This window comes from Hippoglossus hippoglossus, chromosome 21, assembly GCF_009819705.1.
Source record: "Hippoglossus hippoglossus isolate fHipHip1 chromosome 21, fHipHip1.pri, whole genome shotgun sequence".
Classification (NCBI taxonomy): domain Eukaryota; kingdom Metazoa; phylum Chordata; class Actinopteri; order Pleuronectiformes; family Pleuronectidae; genus Hippoglossus; species Hippoglossus hippoglossus.
The window spans coordinates 20,003,724-20,020,162 of NC_047171.1; the positions used below are offsets into that span (position 1 = coordinate 20,003,724).

Here is a 16,439-nt window from a genome sequence, read left to right on the forward strand (position 1 = left end):
GGAGAGCTTTCTTGCATTCTATTTGTCGATTTAATTCAATATTTATATACAAGTTTTGATCACTGCAGCTTTAAGGATTAAGACGTCTTGAAAACCTTGTTTCTTCATATCTCAGTTTAGAAGTGAGTCTGATTCATTCTTATGTAGTGCACTAGTGCTCAGTTGACTCAGTCAGGGTCATGCTTTGTAGCTTTAAACCTGCAATACTTGAATCTAATTATTTATATTTCAAATTATACTCGACCAATGGTGAATTGCTTAAAATATTTTATATATATTTTAATAGCCAAGCAATTGGAATTGCAAGTTGGTGTGAACTATACTGACAAACAACCCAAATGCTTTGATACAGCACCGCGATTTGAGTCTTAAGAGAACTTCATGTGCCTTTTTGTTGTTTAGCCTTTTTCCAATTCCAACTTGTAAACGTCTTGTTTTGCCCCATGAGCCGTCTCAGCAAACAGGAAGCTGCTGTTTATGTTGCAGCATATCTCTGACGTGAGACTGAATTGACAACGTCTTTTGAGTCTGTGGAGTCAATAATACAGTGGGTTTAGCCTTAAGGAGAGGAGGGGTCACCTCTGAGCATCATTTGTAAACAATATGAGTAATTTCTTTGTAGAAGAATAAAGATTTTAATTGTTTTTGATGTTGGTTTTGTTTGATTATTCCAGATCTCCTTAGTGAACGCCGTCATGTGCAAAATTGAAACGTCATTTAACATCTTTCGGTTCATGCTGATATGTTTGTGCTTTTACAAAACGATCCTGCCTGCTCTCTGAGTTTATTCGTGTTTTCCCTGTCAGTTGAAATTTTCATGTAACTAAAGAGTTACTGTAAATTTGTGGAGGAGCTTATCACCACAGGCATTTTATAACTGAGAGAAGCAAATTCTCTGGGGATTTAGACACTTACAAATAAAATCTCTCTCTACCTCTGGCATAATCACTAATAATAGAGATTTATTTATTTTTGTCAATGTATAATGTTGAACTCTAAAATATTTTTCTGTGATTATTTAGGTAGTGTCAAACTACGCTAACTGCATCCACCACAAATCTTGGTGTGTTGGGTCTACCCCATACCTCCTGTGGTGGTAAAGTTGTACATTTTCAAATTCTATATATTTATTCAAAACATCTGGCACAAAGTCCCTCACAAGGAGGACAAATAGTACAAATAAAGCAAAACCTTTAATCAAAGACAACTGATAAAATAAAACCAACGCACAATTTAAAAGCAATGTCCAAAAAAAGATAAAATACACACAATAGCAAATATATATATATATCTATATAGATATATAGATATATATATATACACACATATATTTATTTAATAACAATAAAAGATGTGTAAGCTTTTTGCTTATATTTCATTAATATATATATATTAATGAAATGGTTATCTTGGTTATCTTTTACATATGCCTGTATACATATTAATATAGGTAAGAATAAACTAAGGGAGAATCTACAGCTCAACAGTGTAATTTAAGTTTCCTTTAACTTTCCCCTTAAGAATGGCATCAGAAGGTGACGTCACAGTGGTGTGGACATACTACTGTACATACGGTTGAGTTTTTTCTGTGTTCATCTTCTGTCTCAACAGCTGCAGGAGCAGCTCTCAGTTATTCTTTGGGTTTAACTTCTTAAAGCTTCAAGTTTGCACCGTTCCAAACCTTTGCACTGCAGCAGCACAGGAGCTTCTGGAGTCTGCTGCTGTTTATGACGGTGTCAAAGTCTGCAGATCATCAGCAGGAGCGTCCGTCAGTCAGTCAGTCTGTGTCTGTGTGTCTGCAGCTCTCACACTGAACACAACACACCGACTCTGAGCTGAAAATGTTGCGCAGGACTCTGATCAGCGTCGGACTGCGACTGAACCGACAGCAGCGCACAGGGATGCGGGTACCGACAGAGGGACTAGGCCCGGACTCCCACCGACGATACGTGTCCAGCTCCACCGCCTCCAGCAGCAGCAGCAGCAGCTCCGTGGTGATAGCCCCCAACAAACTGAAAGCCATGGACCAGCTGCACGGACCCAATTTATTGACCAACGTGTACTGGCTCTTTGTGAAGGGATATTTCCAGAGGACTCAACAGCTGCAGGCGAGTACTGATCGGTACTGATACGTGTCTTATATGAACACACATGTTGTTGACAACCCATCATGAAAGACTAATAAGTCATTACTAGATGATAATATCTATAATAATATATTTTAAATATACATTTCTCAAACACACTGACTCACTTCTATCCCTACCCGAGTTGGGCTCTGAACCTACCCTGGCTGTAACGCTAACCAATCATCAGTCTCCATGCCTTAACCCAACGGAGGAAGTTCTTGAGTTGCAGCCAATCAGCGGCAGGGTATGGGCGGGTCTTAGCTCACCTTGGGTGGGTGGGTGGGGGGGAATAATGAGGAACCGTTGACACTTGTACATACTCCAGTGTGTTTGAGGTTTTAAATGTCCTACTACTGAGAAACACCCAGACTCTATCACAGTACAAGTACGCTGTAATAATAAAAAGACATTAAAAAAAACTTTATTTACATTGTGCTTTTCAAAAACACGTTTACAAAGTGGTCCACAGACATAAAATCTGAAAATAAATGCTGTGTAATGACATGATTTTAAGTTAATGCAAGTGACAATGGAGGAAGTAAAGCAACAAACTAAACAAGTGTGTAGTTAGTAACAAAATGATAATTTAAAAAAACAATTAAAAAAAAGCTATAACCATTCTACCCATTGGACTCCCCCAGAGCTTCTTAAATTGGTGCATGGAAGCCTGTATTTCTTTTGAGATTGTTTGAGATATTTATGAAATAATTGCAAGGGACATTAAGGCTTCGGCAACTGGAAACCCTGCGATGACAGCTGTGCCTGCTGATGAGAGCCTATAAACGCCTTCAGGCGTCTTGATGAGAGGTTTATAGAAAAAGGAAAAGTAAATAAAGGGAAGTAAATCAGTAGGTTGAGGTAGAACCTGATCTACCCGCCCACCCCCAAGGCACAAGAAGGGACATGTCTCATACAGCATTTGGTGTTAATGCTCAGCTTTGTTGGACTGGAAAAGAAGAAGACATCAGAGTGATTGAGACGCTGTTACACAAATAAGAAACATTCAAACTTTCACTCAGCATCGCAAAAACATACAAAAAGCAAAATCTCAATTGAATACACAATAAAAAATATTTATTAACTCATGTCGTTTGCTCAAAGATCGAGCACCGCAAGATCTACGGCCCGCTGTGGAAGTCGGAGCTAGGTCCTCTGACCGTGGTGACCGTGGCTCAGGCGGACCTGATAGAGCAGGTTTTGAGGCAGGAGGGGAGATTTCCGATCCGGACTGACATGCCCCACTGGAGGATGTACCGAGAGATGAGGAACCAGGCCCATGGACCCCTGACGGAGTGAGTGGACCTCTCCTAGCTTTACCTTTGTCTCTCAGGCCAGTCATAGGACAAGTCAAACAACACATTTTCCAAGATTTTTCAGTGAATATCGGGTCTAGAGAGACGATTTAAAACTTATCAGAAAATTATTCTGCATCATAAGAAAACATTTAGAAAATAACGTATGTTGAGCTCAACAATGCATTTTTTAGAGGTGTCTCTGTGTCCAGTAGGACTGTAGATGCGACCTAAAGCTTAATAGATTGAAAAATACATTGAGCTCCATTGTCAAATAGCATTTTTACAATCTTAAAAAATGTGGCATTGTCTGACAATACAGTACATGGTGTGCATCACTCCCCTGATGCTTTTCATTTATAAGGTGCTTGCAGTGGGTCAGGTGGACCTCCAAGAATTAGTAATGATCAGTTTCTTGGCTTTAAAGGTAACACATACAAGATTTTAACAACCAACAGCTATTTGGTGTGTAAAGATATAATAGAGTAATGGCGAGTAATAGCGGCCAATAAAGTCACACTCCCTCTGTGTGTGTTGTGTGAGTTGTGAGTTTCTCTGGAACCGGTCGTGCCACCTCCTCATATTAGTGCATGTGTGAGTACCTTTGTGGGAAACTGTTGGCCCCCCCCCTCCCCATGGTTATGCTAATGTTTTTGCTGCTATGCTTAGTTTTAAAAACCCATTAACTGACGTGAATATTTGATTTTATACATCTACAGGGCAGCAATCTGGAATTTCTTTTGTTTGTTTTATATTTAGCCAATGAGCTTAACCAGTCGTGCCTCTGGTTATGTGTTTAGGAGCCACTTTCACCTAATTTAATAATGTCAACAGACTGTAGGCAGCAACCGAGTGATCTCATAAATGTAGTGTGGAGGTGTGGCCATGAAAGCAGTGGGAATGCTGGTGCTACTGCGACATGTACTGAATATCATTTGCACCACCATTGTATATAGAACACTTAGAGCAGTTATTATCAATATCCCGACAACGAACGCTGCCATCTTTCGCCAATGCTGTGATATTTGAGCCAGTCTTAGCTATGAAGGGGTGGAGCTTTGGTATCAAGGTATCGACCTATACATGTGCACGGCCAATAGCGAGTCAGTCGCAGGTGTCAACCATGACGTTTCCCCCTATTTTTACAACATCAAATAACTAAGTAAAACCAAACTGGGAAAGTATGCATTTGAACATGCATCAGTGTGACAAGAACTACCTAAAATGACAGAAAACATTTTTCAGATAAATGTTGTTTGGCTCATGCCCAGATGTGCAAGAAAACCTCTTGGGGTATTTTGCCTACACCCAAGAGAAAGTCTACCATTATGAATTGAGAGGCCATTTTGGGTGATTTGAAGCCATTGTACCATAACGAACTTCCTCTGCAGAATTAATTGGATGGCTTTGAAAATCCTTGTGTGCAATCTAGTGACCTCCACAATGAGAAGTCATAGAAAAGATTGTGTTTTCATTTTAGGGGGGCGTAAATTCAGTGTACATGAACAGATCTGCCCCAAACTGGAACTGGAGCCTCATTTCCACTTATTATCCTCCTCTTTGTAGGATGGGGGCCAACTGGCAGCGGATCCGCAGTATCCTGAACCCGCGGATGTTGATACCCAAACACGTTTCCTCCTACACTAACACCATCAACGAGGTGGTGACTGACTTTATCGACAGACTGGCCTGGGTGAGGGAGAAAGACGGCCAGGGAGTTGTGGTCAATAACCTGACGGAAGAACTCTACAATTTTGCTTTTGAAGGTCGGTAGAGAAACAAATCCGATGTTTTCTTTCATCAGATGTGGAAAAAAAGTTGAATTAATAATACTATGTAGAGGAATGAGAAAGACGTGTCACTTGGGTTTACAAAGTCTTACAATAATGAAAGTAACTGCATATGCACATATGTTATAATTCATCACACGTTGAATGGAACAAGGTTTTCTGTTTTTTTTTTTTATTTCTGTCAACCTTCGTTAAAAAAAATTTGTCAATCATTTCCTCTTGGAGAGCCACTCCCACGAACACAGAGAAAAGACGAAAAGTAATGATTTCCATGAATGACGGGTACGAGTTGAGATGAAAAAGCATCCAACTTCTCTTCAACCTTTCTAAATGGTTTATCTCTTTATTATTTATTAACAATCCTTGGCCAGCCTGGGAGTTGAAAGTGCAAACAACCGCACTGCAGTTGTCCTTGACTCTTTCACTCCTGCATCAGATCTTACAGCTTTAAATTAGTTTTACTCAAGTGTTTTGTAATGATTGTAACTTTATGTAGTTGGAGCAGAGAATGAACAATCTGTAGAGGAAGTGAGCGTGCTGTCATTCATGGGTGTTCACTCTGACACGGCTGCACAGTCTTTTGGCCTTGACCGCTGATTAGATACTGAGAGATAAACTGTGGGGTTGATCCCAGTGTCTGCTGAAATCACGCAGGGAGGATTAGGTGCATTACATGACCTCTAATCAAAGTCTTTCTTAGAACAGTTTTTACAAACCCTCCCTCAGGCATGATCAATATTAGAAACTCGGGTAACTCTGTGAACATGCTTGTTTACTTTCTTGCTGATAGTTAGACTAAAACCGGTCCTGCGAGCTAATATTGGAACAGTAAATATGAAGCTTAGTTTAAACACTGACAATCAGGAAAGAGCCCAAGGCTCCACCTACCAGTTCTTTTTATTCTCATTTTCCACCAAGGAGGATATGTTTACATTTTTTTTTTTTGTTAGTCATCGGAATTTTAAAGTCAATTTTAGCCACTTAGTTGGCTGGTGGAAATCTGGTGGAAAACCTGAAACCAGGAATGTGAAGGTCATGTCTTTGGTCCGACCTGTTACCTCTGCGTGTACATTTCAAAGTGTCCACATGTTTTGGTCATAGTGTATAAACTCTGGGATTAAGGGAGATCTCAGACTAGTGCATGACCTATTCAAATATATTCATGATATTCATAATGACTTTATATTCCTTTTGTTCGATTTTTTTGAATGTAGCTATCTGTTCAGTGTTGTTTGAGACACGTATGGGCTGCTTGAACGAGGTGTTGCCTGAGGAAACCAAAAAGTTCATTACCTCCGTTGGGGAAATGTTCCAGCTCTCGCAGATCGTGATCCTCTTCCCCAGGTCCGTGTGGCCCTACCTTCCCGCTTGGAAACGGTTTGTGGCGGTCTGGGATCACCTCTTCAAAGTCGGTAAGCAACGGCAACCTCAGAAAATCAAAGTGGAGCATGTTACAACCCCCTTAATCCCTGATTTTCTTTGAGTTCACTTTAATTAACTTTTTTCCATATTCCACATCATTATGCTGATGGGTGCGAGTGCATTTGATGGAATGTGGGCACTAGATGGGAAAATTACAAATGCATTGGAGTAAAACTAGTAAAGATACTTGCTGCTATGTGTTAGGGGCAATATTGCTTCCAATGGTGCCGTATTTCACTGTTATTTTGAGGGTGGTTAAAAAGAGAGATCCTTTTCAGCCTGGGTTTCCAGTTGGGTTTAAAAAGAGTGATGACCTTATCTTATGTAAACAAAGTCTTACCGATGACCCGAGGAGGGAAGTGGGTTCAATTACAACTGTCTTACTTCAGAGACCCGGTGCAGGTAGACTGAGGAGATCAAATTACTTTTGTTAATCTGCAAATTAATGTATCATCCAGATTTTGACTCCTCTTCAGAGTTTTCCGTTGTCGATGGTGATTCCTCCTCATTGTCATCCCAAACCTTCCTGTAGGGGATGAAGATGAGCCGAGAGCAAGGGTTGTATCTCAGCCTTTGCTCCGGTGCCCTGCTGGTGTGTTTGCCTCAGATGATAAAGATGTGCGGCCACTTTTCTGTGGATTAATAAGAGTGAATCAATCTCTTATGTTAACCTGGTCTCTGATGTGAGGAATTCTTTTAAAGGCTGTTTTTGTAGAGCAAGAAGTTTCATGACTTGTATTTTCCCCTTGTGTTCTTCTACATTTCGGTCCTTTGTTTGTGTTTTTTTATTTCCATCTGTTTAGTTTTGACTACCTATGGTAATTGATGGTTAAATGTTTCCTATGTTAATATTTTTGTGACTCTTTGACTCTTCTGGATTCTGCTGCTCTTTTACCCACATCAGTGTCTGATCCATGGTCTGAACAAGATCCCTCACAGTCTTACGCCATCTAAAGGCCAAAAGTGTGGAGCCCATCTCCTCTTACTCTTAAAAAACTATTTTGCTTTTGACCACTAGTTTCATTATCCATTTCTTCTATTAAATTCTGTCATTGGTTTGTTTTATTTGTATTTCTTTGTAAAGCAGCTTCGGGTACCTGGAAGGCCTATGTTATTATTACTATTATTACTTCTAATTCTCCCCTAAGAAATGAAAAAAGACAACATTTCTCTTTGTGTCCTGTAGCTGAGGAGTTGGTGCAGAAAAAAATGGAGGAGATCCAGGAGAAGGTGAAGCTGGACCAGCAGCTGGAGGGAGCGTACCTCACACACCTGCTGTTCAGCGATAAGATGACGATCACTGAGATTCTGGGAAGCATGACTGAGCTCCTGCTGGCAGGAGTCGACACGGTGAGTTGACCCCGTGTGTGTTCACTCTGTGGAAGGGACGAGTCCAGTCTGCAAGAGGCTTACAAGACAAGCACAGTAAAACAAAGAAAGAAACCAGATTAGCGGCATCAATGCAAAAACTAAACAAATAAACCATCCTGACGGTTTTCCAAGATTGAGAAACAAAGGTCGCTAACTTAGACTCATAAAATCATTACAATAATTTCAACAGACATTTTATTTCATGTGATATAGATACTTAATTTAAATTATATCATAATTAAAATAGATAGAACCTTTAAGTTCACAATGTCTAAAATGTGTCTAAAATGTGTCTAAAATGTGTCTAAAATGTGATCGATTTCAATGTGTTTGTATTTTGGTTTTAACACAATATCTCACAACCATTTTTTCTTCAAATATAGCAAAAACATTATTCTAATTGTGCTCAAGCTGCATGTGTGGCCTGTGACCCGTGAAAAATTGTGTGATTTACTCCAAGGAAAACAATATCCACGCTACAAGGGTTTTGAATGAACTATAGTTAACACACAGTTTATAGTTTGGCACAGTTTATAGTTTGGCATTGAATTAAAGATTATACCACTTTATACCCTGACAGCTTTAGCAACAGATAACAGTGCGAGTTGCTCTCGGTTGCAGACCTCCAACACTATCTCCTGGGCTCTGTACCACTTGGCAAGGCTGCCAGAGATCCAGGAACAGTTGTACCAGGAAGTGATAAGAGTTTGCCCCGGAGACAAGATGATGACCAGCGAGGACATCGCTCAGATGCCATACCTGAAGGCCATCGTCAAGGAGACGCTACGGTAGCACAGATTATCCCATTTGTATCAATGGATCTTATCAATAGGACATTGGATGGATTATATGCCTGTTTAAAGTGTGTTTGCTCAGGATTGAAGGACCCAACATCACCTCTTGCATAACTTGACCAAGGCTGCTACTAGTAACTAACCTTTTTCAAGTTGAGGTTTTTTAACATTTTAACTTTACTGTTGTATATCAAAACCACGAGCATCTGGTATGAATCTTTTGAGGAGCTTAAAGTTTATTATATGTGATCATGTAGTTTCAAGATTATTGTTCAATTTCTTGCCAAAGGTGACATTAGAAGAACTATTCTCACTAAATCTCACCAAGTGACTTTTGTAGTTTAATCAGAAGGAGAAACAAAGCGGAGATAAATTCTGGACAATAAAACAATTAATATGTAAACAAAACTCAGTTAAACACAACCCAATATCGTAAGAGTGGCAAAAACTAACAGCTTCTTTCCAAGAGACTGAAACCTGAACCGTCTCCCCTCTCTGTTCTGGTCTCACCAGGATGTATCCAGTGGTGCCAGGAAACGCCCGCATCATTGTTGATGAAGATATTGTGTTGGGAGATTACGTCTTCCCCAAAAATGTGAGAATGTGTGATATATCATGGTTGATGAGAAAGAGTGTTATTGTCCATATATTCAGTAAATATTCCGTTTGGTCTTTTCAATCGTAGGACTTAAGACTGAGAATGACTTGATATATTTTGATTTAACAAATGAACATGCATGTTTATTTAGATTTAACATATTCTATCGAACAGATCTGAAGATACAGAGGTTGAGCCTGTTTGTTGGAAGTGTGGAGTAAATATGTGTTTGTTTTGCTGTTTGTCATCTTAGTTTTTTTGAAAACATTTTTATATAATATAAAATGTAATTTATATTTTCATTTTTGCTTCTCCTTTGTGGGATTTAAATGAGAGTTGCAGGTTTTGCAAAAGTATTATCCACAATATGCACGTGGAACTTTAACATGATTGTTTTGAGTGCACCTGTGGCTGTTAGTAGAGTCCTGTATGTGTTCTGCTTGTTTGATGAAAATGACTGAACGAGTATTTCCTCTCTCACAGACGTTGTTTCACCTGTGCCACTACGCGGTGTCCTATGACGAGAGCGTCTTTCCCGACCCTCACACCTTCAAACCGCAGCGATGGCTCCGCGGAGCGGAGGAGAAGATCAAGCATCACCCGTTTGGGTCGGTGCCGTTCGGTTTTGGGGTCCGGGCGTGTCTGGGTCGACGAGTGGCAGAACTTGAGATGTATCTCCTCTTGTCCAGGGTAAGAACATGTGATGCTTATGTTGCTGTGTGTCTGTTTGATGCAAAAACAGGGTAGACTGCATATTGATAATCAAGCTGTAAACAAGTATAACTCCTCTGGTCGACAATAAGTGGAGGCAGCTGTATAAATACATAATACCATAGGAATATACTGTTGTAATGAAATAAAAATATTTATTGGATATGAATTGTTATAATGTAGAAAAATACTGTTCATTAATAAGAATTTAAAATGTCTAAATAAATGATTTACTACAACAAAGTGTGTCATAAACCACTTTTTAAAACTATTCTTACTTGGTTTAATTGTATTTATTGACATTTAAAAATGTTTGTTTATTTTTACATTCATTTTTATTTAATTTTTTTAACCTCAGTGACCTTTGACTCCAGCAGCAGCCAAACAACATTGTGAACTGAGCAAGTTAAACAGCACTGTGTGTTTGTATTCCCAGGAAATCAGTAGTTTTTTTAGCTACTCTCCGGGAGCAGCACTGACCTGTAGTAACCTCCCTACCAGAGCACAGCTGCCTGGCTGCTCCTCTTCTGTTTGTCTTGGCACAAACCAAAAAGCACTCGTCCAACTTTGGACCGAATCGAAAACCACAGTTGTGATTCTGTCAGCTGTTTAGTGGTTGCTAATCATTAACCCTAGCGTGGACTGTGATCCCTCCTGTCTCACATCAACAAACGAATTCCAGCTAAAACTTTCTTCTGCTTGATAAACATTCTGTCTGTTTTATTCCGAAGTTGATGAAGCGCTACGAGGTGAGGCCGGACCCTTCTGGACAGACAGTGAAGCCTATCACCAGAACCCTGCTCTGCCCTGCTAAACCAATCAACCTGCAGTTTCTGGACAGGAGGCGCTAGAGGGAGGAGGCGAGCGTGGGGGCAGCGGCGGGAGGAGTTTCTCTGTGAGCTGGTTTAGTATTCACTTGGCCTGTCACCGGACACCGCGGCTCAGATACAGACAACTGGCTGCGTGGAATGTACCAAAACTGTGACTTCGAATATAAGCTGAGTCGAGAAGCAGCTTGTACAGTAAAGAATGTAATGCAGCGTGTACAGACATTTTAAAAGTTTTATGGATGTAAATATGGAATCTTTTACCGAGTGTGAAAGACTTTGAATAGTTTCCAACTATCAGATCAACTTAAAACCAAGTTGATTTAAAATTTAAACTTTTCCAAAAACAGTTGGCAAACTGGCAACGACACTCAAACAGTGGACATGTGCTGGGTCTACTTTTAGCGGCGGAGTAAGCCACATTTGATCCTGTAGTGCTATGTCCAGCAGCAGGACAGTGAATGTAGGATTTACAGTGTGTGGGTGTGTGTATTGGGGGTAACAGAACATGTTGATGTAACAGAGATATATATTGAGATTACAAAGTATAAGTAACTGTATTTAGTTACAGTTACAATTTAAACAGGTGGGAATCTAAATACTTTACATTTATCAATAGATTACATAAATACATGACTTTTTACTATTGTAAAGGTTCATTATTTACTCTGAAATTTAAAAGAGTTTAAGTGGAATGTTTCGTTAAATATTGTCCATCCAGCTACTAAATGATCCAAGTTATTAGCATGATGAGCCTGTTAGCTTTGTCAGCTGTAGCCAGCGTGCTACACATCAAACTAACCAAACGGTGGAGTTTTTTTTTACAACATGCATGATGTGTATTATAGTTTACCCAATCATTTCTATGCCCTATTATAAATACCGACCTAAGTGTCTGGGAACATTTAAACAACTGTCTGAGACTACGTTATCTACAATCTACGTTATTTATATCTTTTCAACGAGGTTGTGGAAAAACAGGATTTAAAAACTACCTTTTTCTCATGTTATTTTTATTTCAAGATGATTCGTTTAAGGCAACAAAGTGAAAACAAAATGCTCTATGGAAGAAGAAAAGTCATTTATTTTGATTTTCATCTGGTTTATTGATTTTCACTTTTTCATAAATGCTGTGAAAAATAAAAGATAAAAAAAAACTACATCTTCATCATATGTTTCCGGCCTAAACTTCATGCTTCAAGAATCACTAATCTTGATAATGCAAAGACCCTAAAATACCTTTTTAATCAAATCTAAATAACTTGTAATTCTCTGGAATAAACATTTCTTCATTATATTTAATTGGCAGTGACGCCACACATCGTTAGTATTAAATGGTAAAGTATGCAGTAATATATACAGTAATACTTACTTTGAAAATCTAATTGTTACTGTTATTTTGTTTCCTAAATGCTGTGTTGTTATTGTCAGTTGTCTGAACAGCAGTGGACCAATGCTGCCCTCCCGTGGACTGTTATGACACTACATATCTTATCAATGTGCTAATCCAATTCCCTTTATAGATATAACAGTGACTGTGTGATTATAACTTATTTGTTCGTTTCCTTTTTTCTTTATTTTATTTTAGGCTGCATAATTAGAAAAGGACCTTTTCAAAAAACTTTAAACCCTGATGTGAAGGTTTCAAACTCATTTGTACTCTTCATATTTCTGTCTCTGAGCATATTTTAAATATGTCTAAGACTCGAGGTATATATTTCCTGTACAATCATCAGCCTTGTGTTTATTTTTTTGCGTAAAATGAAAAGTAACTTGCTTTATTGTAAATAGTGTTTTTGTCGACTCTGTGCAACTCCGTCACAAAGAAGAAGTTGATGAGAAATCCGTCTGAGTCCGAGTCATCACAGGACATTTTTGGGAAGAATTAGTAGCAACCACAAGAGCGACGCCCTTCAAAGGTCATAAAGTCATTATTATTGTGCTATTTGTCATTAAGTGAGATATTCAATAGATCCAGGAAGTCAGGACTGAAAACTGGGTCTGGTAACACACGTTTTCCAAGGATTGATGAAGATGAAGTTCGTTAACTTATTATCACATGACCTGAGAGTGCAAATTCAGTCACGTGATCACAGTTTCTTTAGATGTTTGTAATGACCTGAAGAAGAGTTTACATTTGGTATGGTAGCTTTTGAAGGATTCTCTGGTATTATTTAGTCTACATATAATGTTTTGTAGTACTTTTTATACAACTTCATTAGGTGTTGGTATTCTGGAATACGTTGAGTCTGCTATACAGAACGGATCTGAGACAGCAGAGACACACAGGGTGAAGGACGGGGGGGACAGTTATACGATTCGGGGTTAGGGGATCAGCCTTTGATGTCATTTACATTCACAGAGCTTTTAGAAAAGAAAGCAGTCGGGGGGGTCCAGGGCACTTTAAGGTGTCATGAGTTTATTATCTGTTTGCCAGATCTGGGCCACTAGTGAGCCATGGCAAAGCTCCCTGTCATCCAAAGGTGCCAATTCTGACCCAACTTAGTTGGCGTGTATATTGCAGAATTGTTTTCTTTCTGGCTGTGAGGCAAATTTGCAGGGTCTGCAAAACAGGCAACTGCTCTGGGGCCCCGAGCATTTGTCCTCAGGAATGACAAGTGTGTTAGAACCCCCCCTAAATTATACGATTGGCTGCAACAACACCACGGTCGGTAACCCCCCGATGAGGCCCCATGCACCAACATTCTTCTTAATTTCAGAGTTTGGGTTGAAGATGTCTAAATGTGTGTATGACGTGTTTGTGGAGGTTGTAACCGGGGGTTTGTAAACTTTTAAACTTTTCTGCTGCACTGCTATCTATGTGCATGCACAGTATGTACTTTGTTTAACATTTTGATTTTAAAAGAATCACTTCATGATTAGAATGATGTGGTTTGGTATCATGTGTTTCTTTTTTTGGGGGGGGGGGGGGGGGGGGTCTGAAGTCCCTTTAAAATGCTGCTCATTACAATGTCCCTCCATTGTGTGTCTGGACGATCTTTACATTTAGCTGAGCAGCTGAATAACTGAAGCAGATTTCAGAAGGTTTTATTCTGTACATATACAACAACTATTCACCAAACGGTTAGAATTATAAATTGATAATCCAAACGGCCCATATTTTGGCCCTATTTGCTTGTTATTGTATTAATAAAGTCATTTCTACATTAAACAAGCCTATTTATTTCCCTAGTTACAGTTTTTTTCGATTGCAAAAACACTAAAATCAAAAGTATTACACAATTATCAAAACCTTACACTCAAGGAGCAAAACATCAGCCCAGATCTGCACCACTATAAGCACAATGTCAGCCTCACGCTTTTTTTGCAAAACAATACACACAGTGATCTGCAAAACACTAAACACACTTGTATACATTAGACACAGAAGTATATCAAGATGTCACTTCCTTGCAATTCCAAAGCACTGACACCCTCAAATGACCCCCCCTATGAGCCAATTGGTTCAACACAGCCATCAGGTGCGCACACACATGATTGCTTAATTGTAGACACACCAATCAGGTTTAAGCACTATACAAATGCAGCAGGTGAGTTCACCTGTCTTCAACCAAAATGGAAGGAGTCAGAAGAAGAAGAAGAGTGAGGGTGAGAGGGGGAATCCACGGAGGAGGAGAAGGCTGCGGCTGCGGCATGAGTACGTGGAGGTATGTATCGTTCACTTTAGCACTGTGATGTTGCATACTGCACACGTAACCTTTTTACATGTAAATGTACTGTATACTAGATCTATGCTGAACTACACAATCTTGTCTTTCACTGTATTTCAGAGAGTTTTACAGATGGATGCTGAGGAAATCCCGCATGAATTCATATACATAGATGAGGCAGGGTTCAACCTGAAGGAGAGGCAGAAATATCATTGGCCACAGGGCTATAATCAATGTCCCAGGGCAACGTGGGGGTAACATCACCCTTTGCGCTACCATTACACAAAATGGGGTCCTCCTCCGTCATGCCAATATGGGCCCTTACAACCCACCTCACCTTCTCACATTTTTGGACATCGTCAGAGCAGTAAACCACATGCACCAGATGCAATACATTGTCATCTGGGACAATGTGGCATTCCACCGCTCTGCTCTTGTCCAGAACTGGTTTCAACACCATCCACAGTTTACAGTACTATACCTTCCACCATACTCTCTGTTTCTAAACCCAATAGAAGAGTTTTTCTCGGCATGGCGGTGGAGGGTTTACGATCTCCGACCCCAGGCTCAGGTACCCCTCATTCAGGCCATGGAGGAGGCCTGTTACCAAATCGACGCCGCAGCTGTAAAAGGATGGATTCGACATCCAAGACGGTTCTTCCCACGTTGTCTTGCCAATGAGGTTATCGCCTGTGATGTATATGAAATTCTCTGGCCAGATCCAGCTAGGCGAAGAGATAATGTCTAGTATTTTCTGTACTGTATTTTCAGTTTGTTTCAGATCTTTTTTTTTTTGATTTTGGGTATATGGAGAGAAATAAATTATATTTCCATCAGTCTGCAGCATTGGTCTTGTGTAGTGTTTTGTGAATTTATTATATATTTGCACTTTCTCTGTGTACTTCACTTACAGTACTCTAATCACTGAGAAGTAGAATTGCCCAGTGTTTTAGGTTAGCAACAGCAGTGTGTAACTTGTTCAAACAGAATTAAGTCATATGAAATGTGTGTGTTTCATATGGTAACAAAATAGTTTTTTTATAAATTAGTGTATAGTTTTTACAAGAGTATTTCATTTTGCAAAGGATCTGAGGTGTTCTGCTAATTGTGTGTAGTGTTTTGAAAATCGTGCTTAAGCAATCGAGAAAAACTGTAAGAGAACAACAAGATGTAAATGTTATAGAGCTTGATAAAGTCATATAATAATCAGTCAAACAAGTACTTTTACTTTATAACTTTAACTACAGTAAACTTGCCTGTATCAGATGGTGTCAGGTGTAGTTACATTCAAATATTTCAGCCCAGAAACCGAAGCAAAAAGGTAAAAAAACTTTTTGAGATTAATAATATCAGTTAATAAAATCAGTCAGACAAATATGAACTTCCTTCTGATGTAGAAAGTGCTTTAAAAGTATTATAGATTGTTTCTGTTATTACAAGTGTGCTGTAATTTACTAAATACGATTTTCAACTCAAAAACCAGACTACAGCAGTAAGTCTATGACAGTGGTCAGTTCTCTCCACACTGATTTGACATTCATTCACTTGTGTGCTGCACCCAAGACTTAAAGGGACAAAGTCTGATTACAGCCTTTACTGCATCAAGGTGCCCCCGCCTGGCCCCATCGGCCCCCCTCGGTAGCACCACTGCACTGAGGCACAGTACTCCAACAACAAGTGACTCTGCTCCTCTGATGTTTTCTAATCATCACACTTAGAACTGATCTTTATTAAAATCTGCTGAATTCATACTTATGTTCCAGGAGAAACGGGAAGTCGCTTATCTTGCATCAATGAAGTTAAAACACTGCGTTGCATCCTAATCTGCTGCAGG

The 16,439-nt window shown here is 39.4% G+C and overlaps 1 protein-coding gene across 1 annotated transcript; it reads left to right on the forward strand.

Moving 5' to 3' along the window:
• The first annotated feature begins 1,624 nt into the window (after positions 1-1,624).
• si:dkey-91i10.3 (cytochrome P450) lies at positions 1,625-11,755 on the forward strand. The gene is made up of 9 exons (XM_034574570.1): positions 1,625-2,108; positions 3,231-3,421; positions 4,988-5,187; positions 6,426-6,623; positions 7,820-7,983; positions 8,626-8,792; positions 9,312-9,393; positions 9,880-10,086; positions 10,839-11,755. Exons 1-9 carry the CDS (start codon positions 1,842-1,844, stop codon positions 10,956-10,958), a joined length of 1,596 nt encoding a protein of 531 aa, XP_034430461.1. The 5' UTR covers positions 1,625-1,841; the 3' UTR covers positions 10,959-11,755.
• The last annotated feature ends 4,684 nt before the right edge of the window (positions 11,756-16,439 follow it).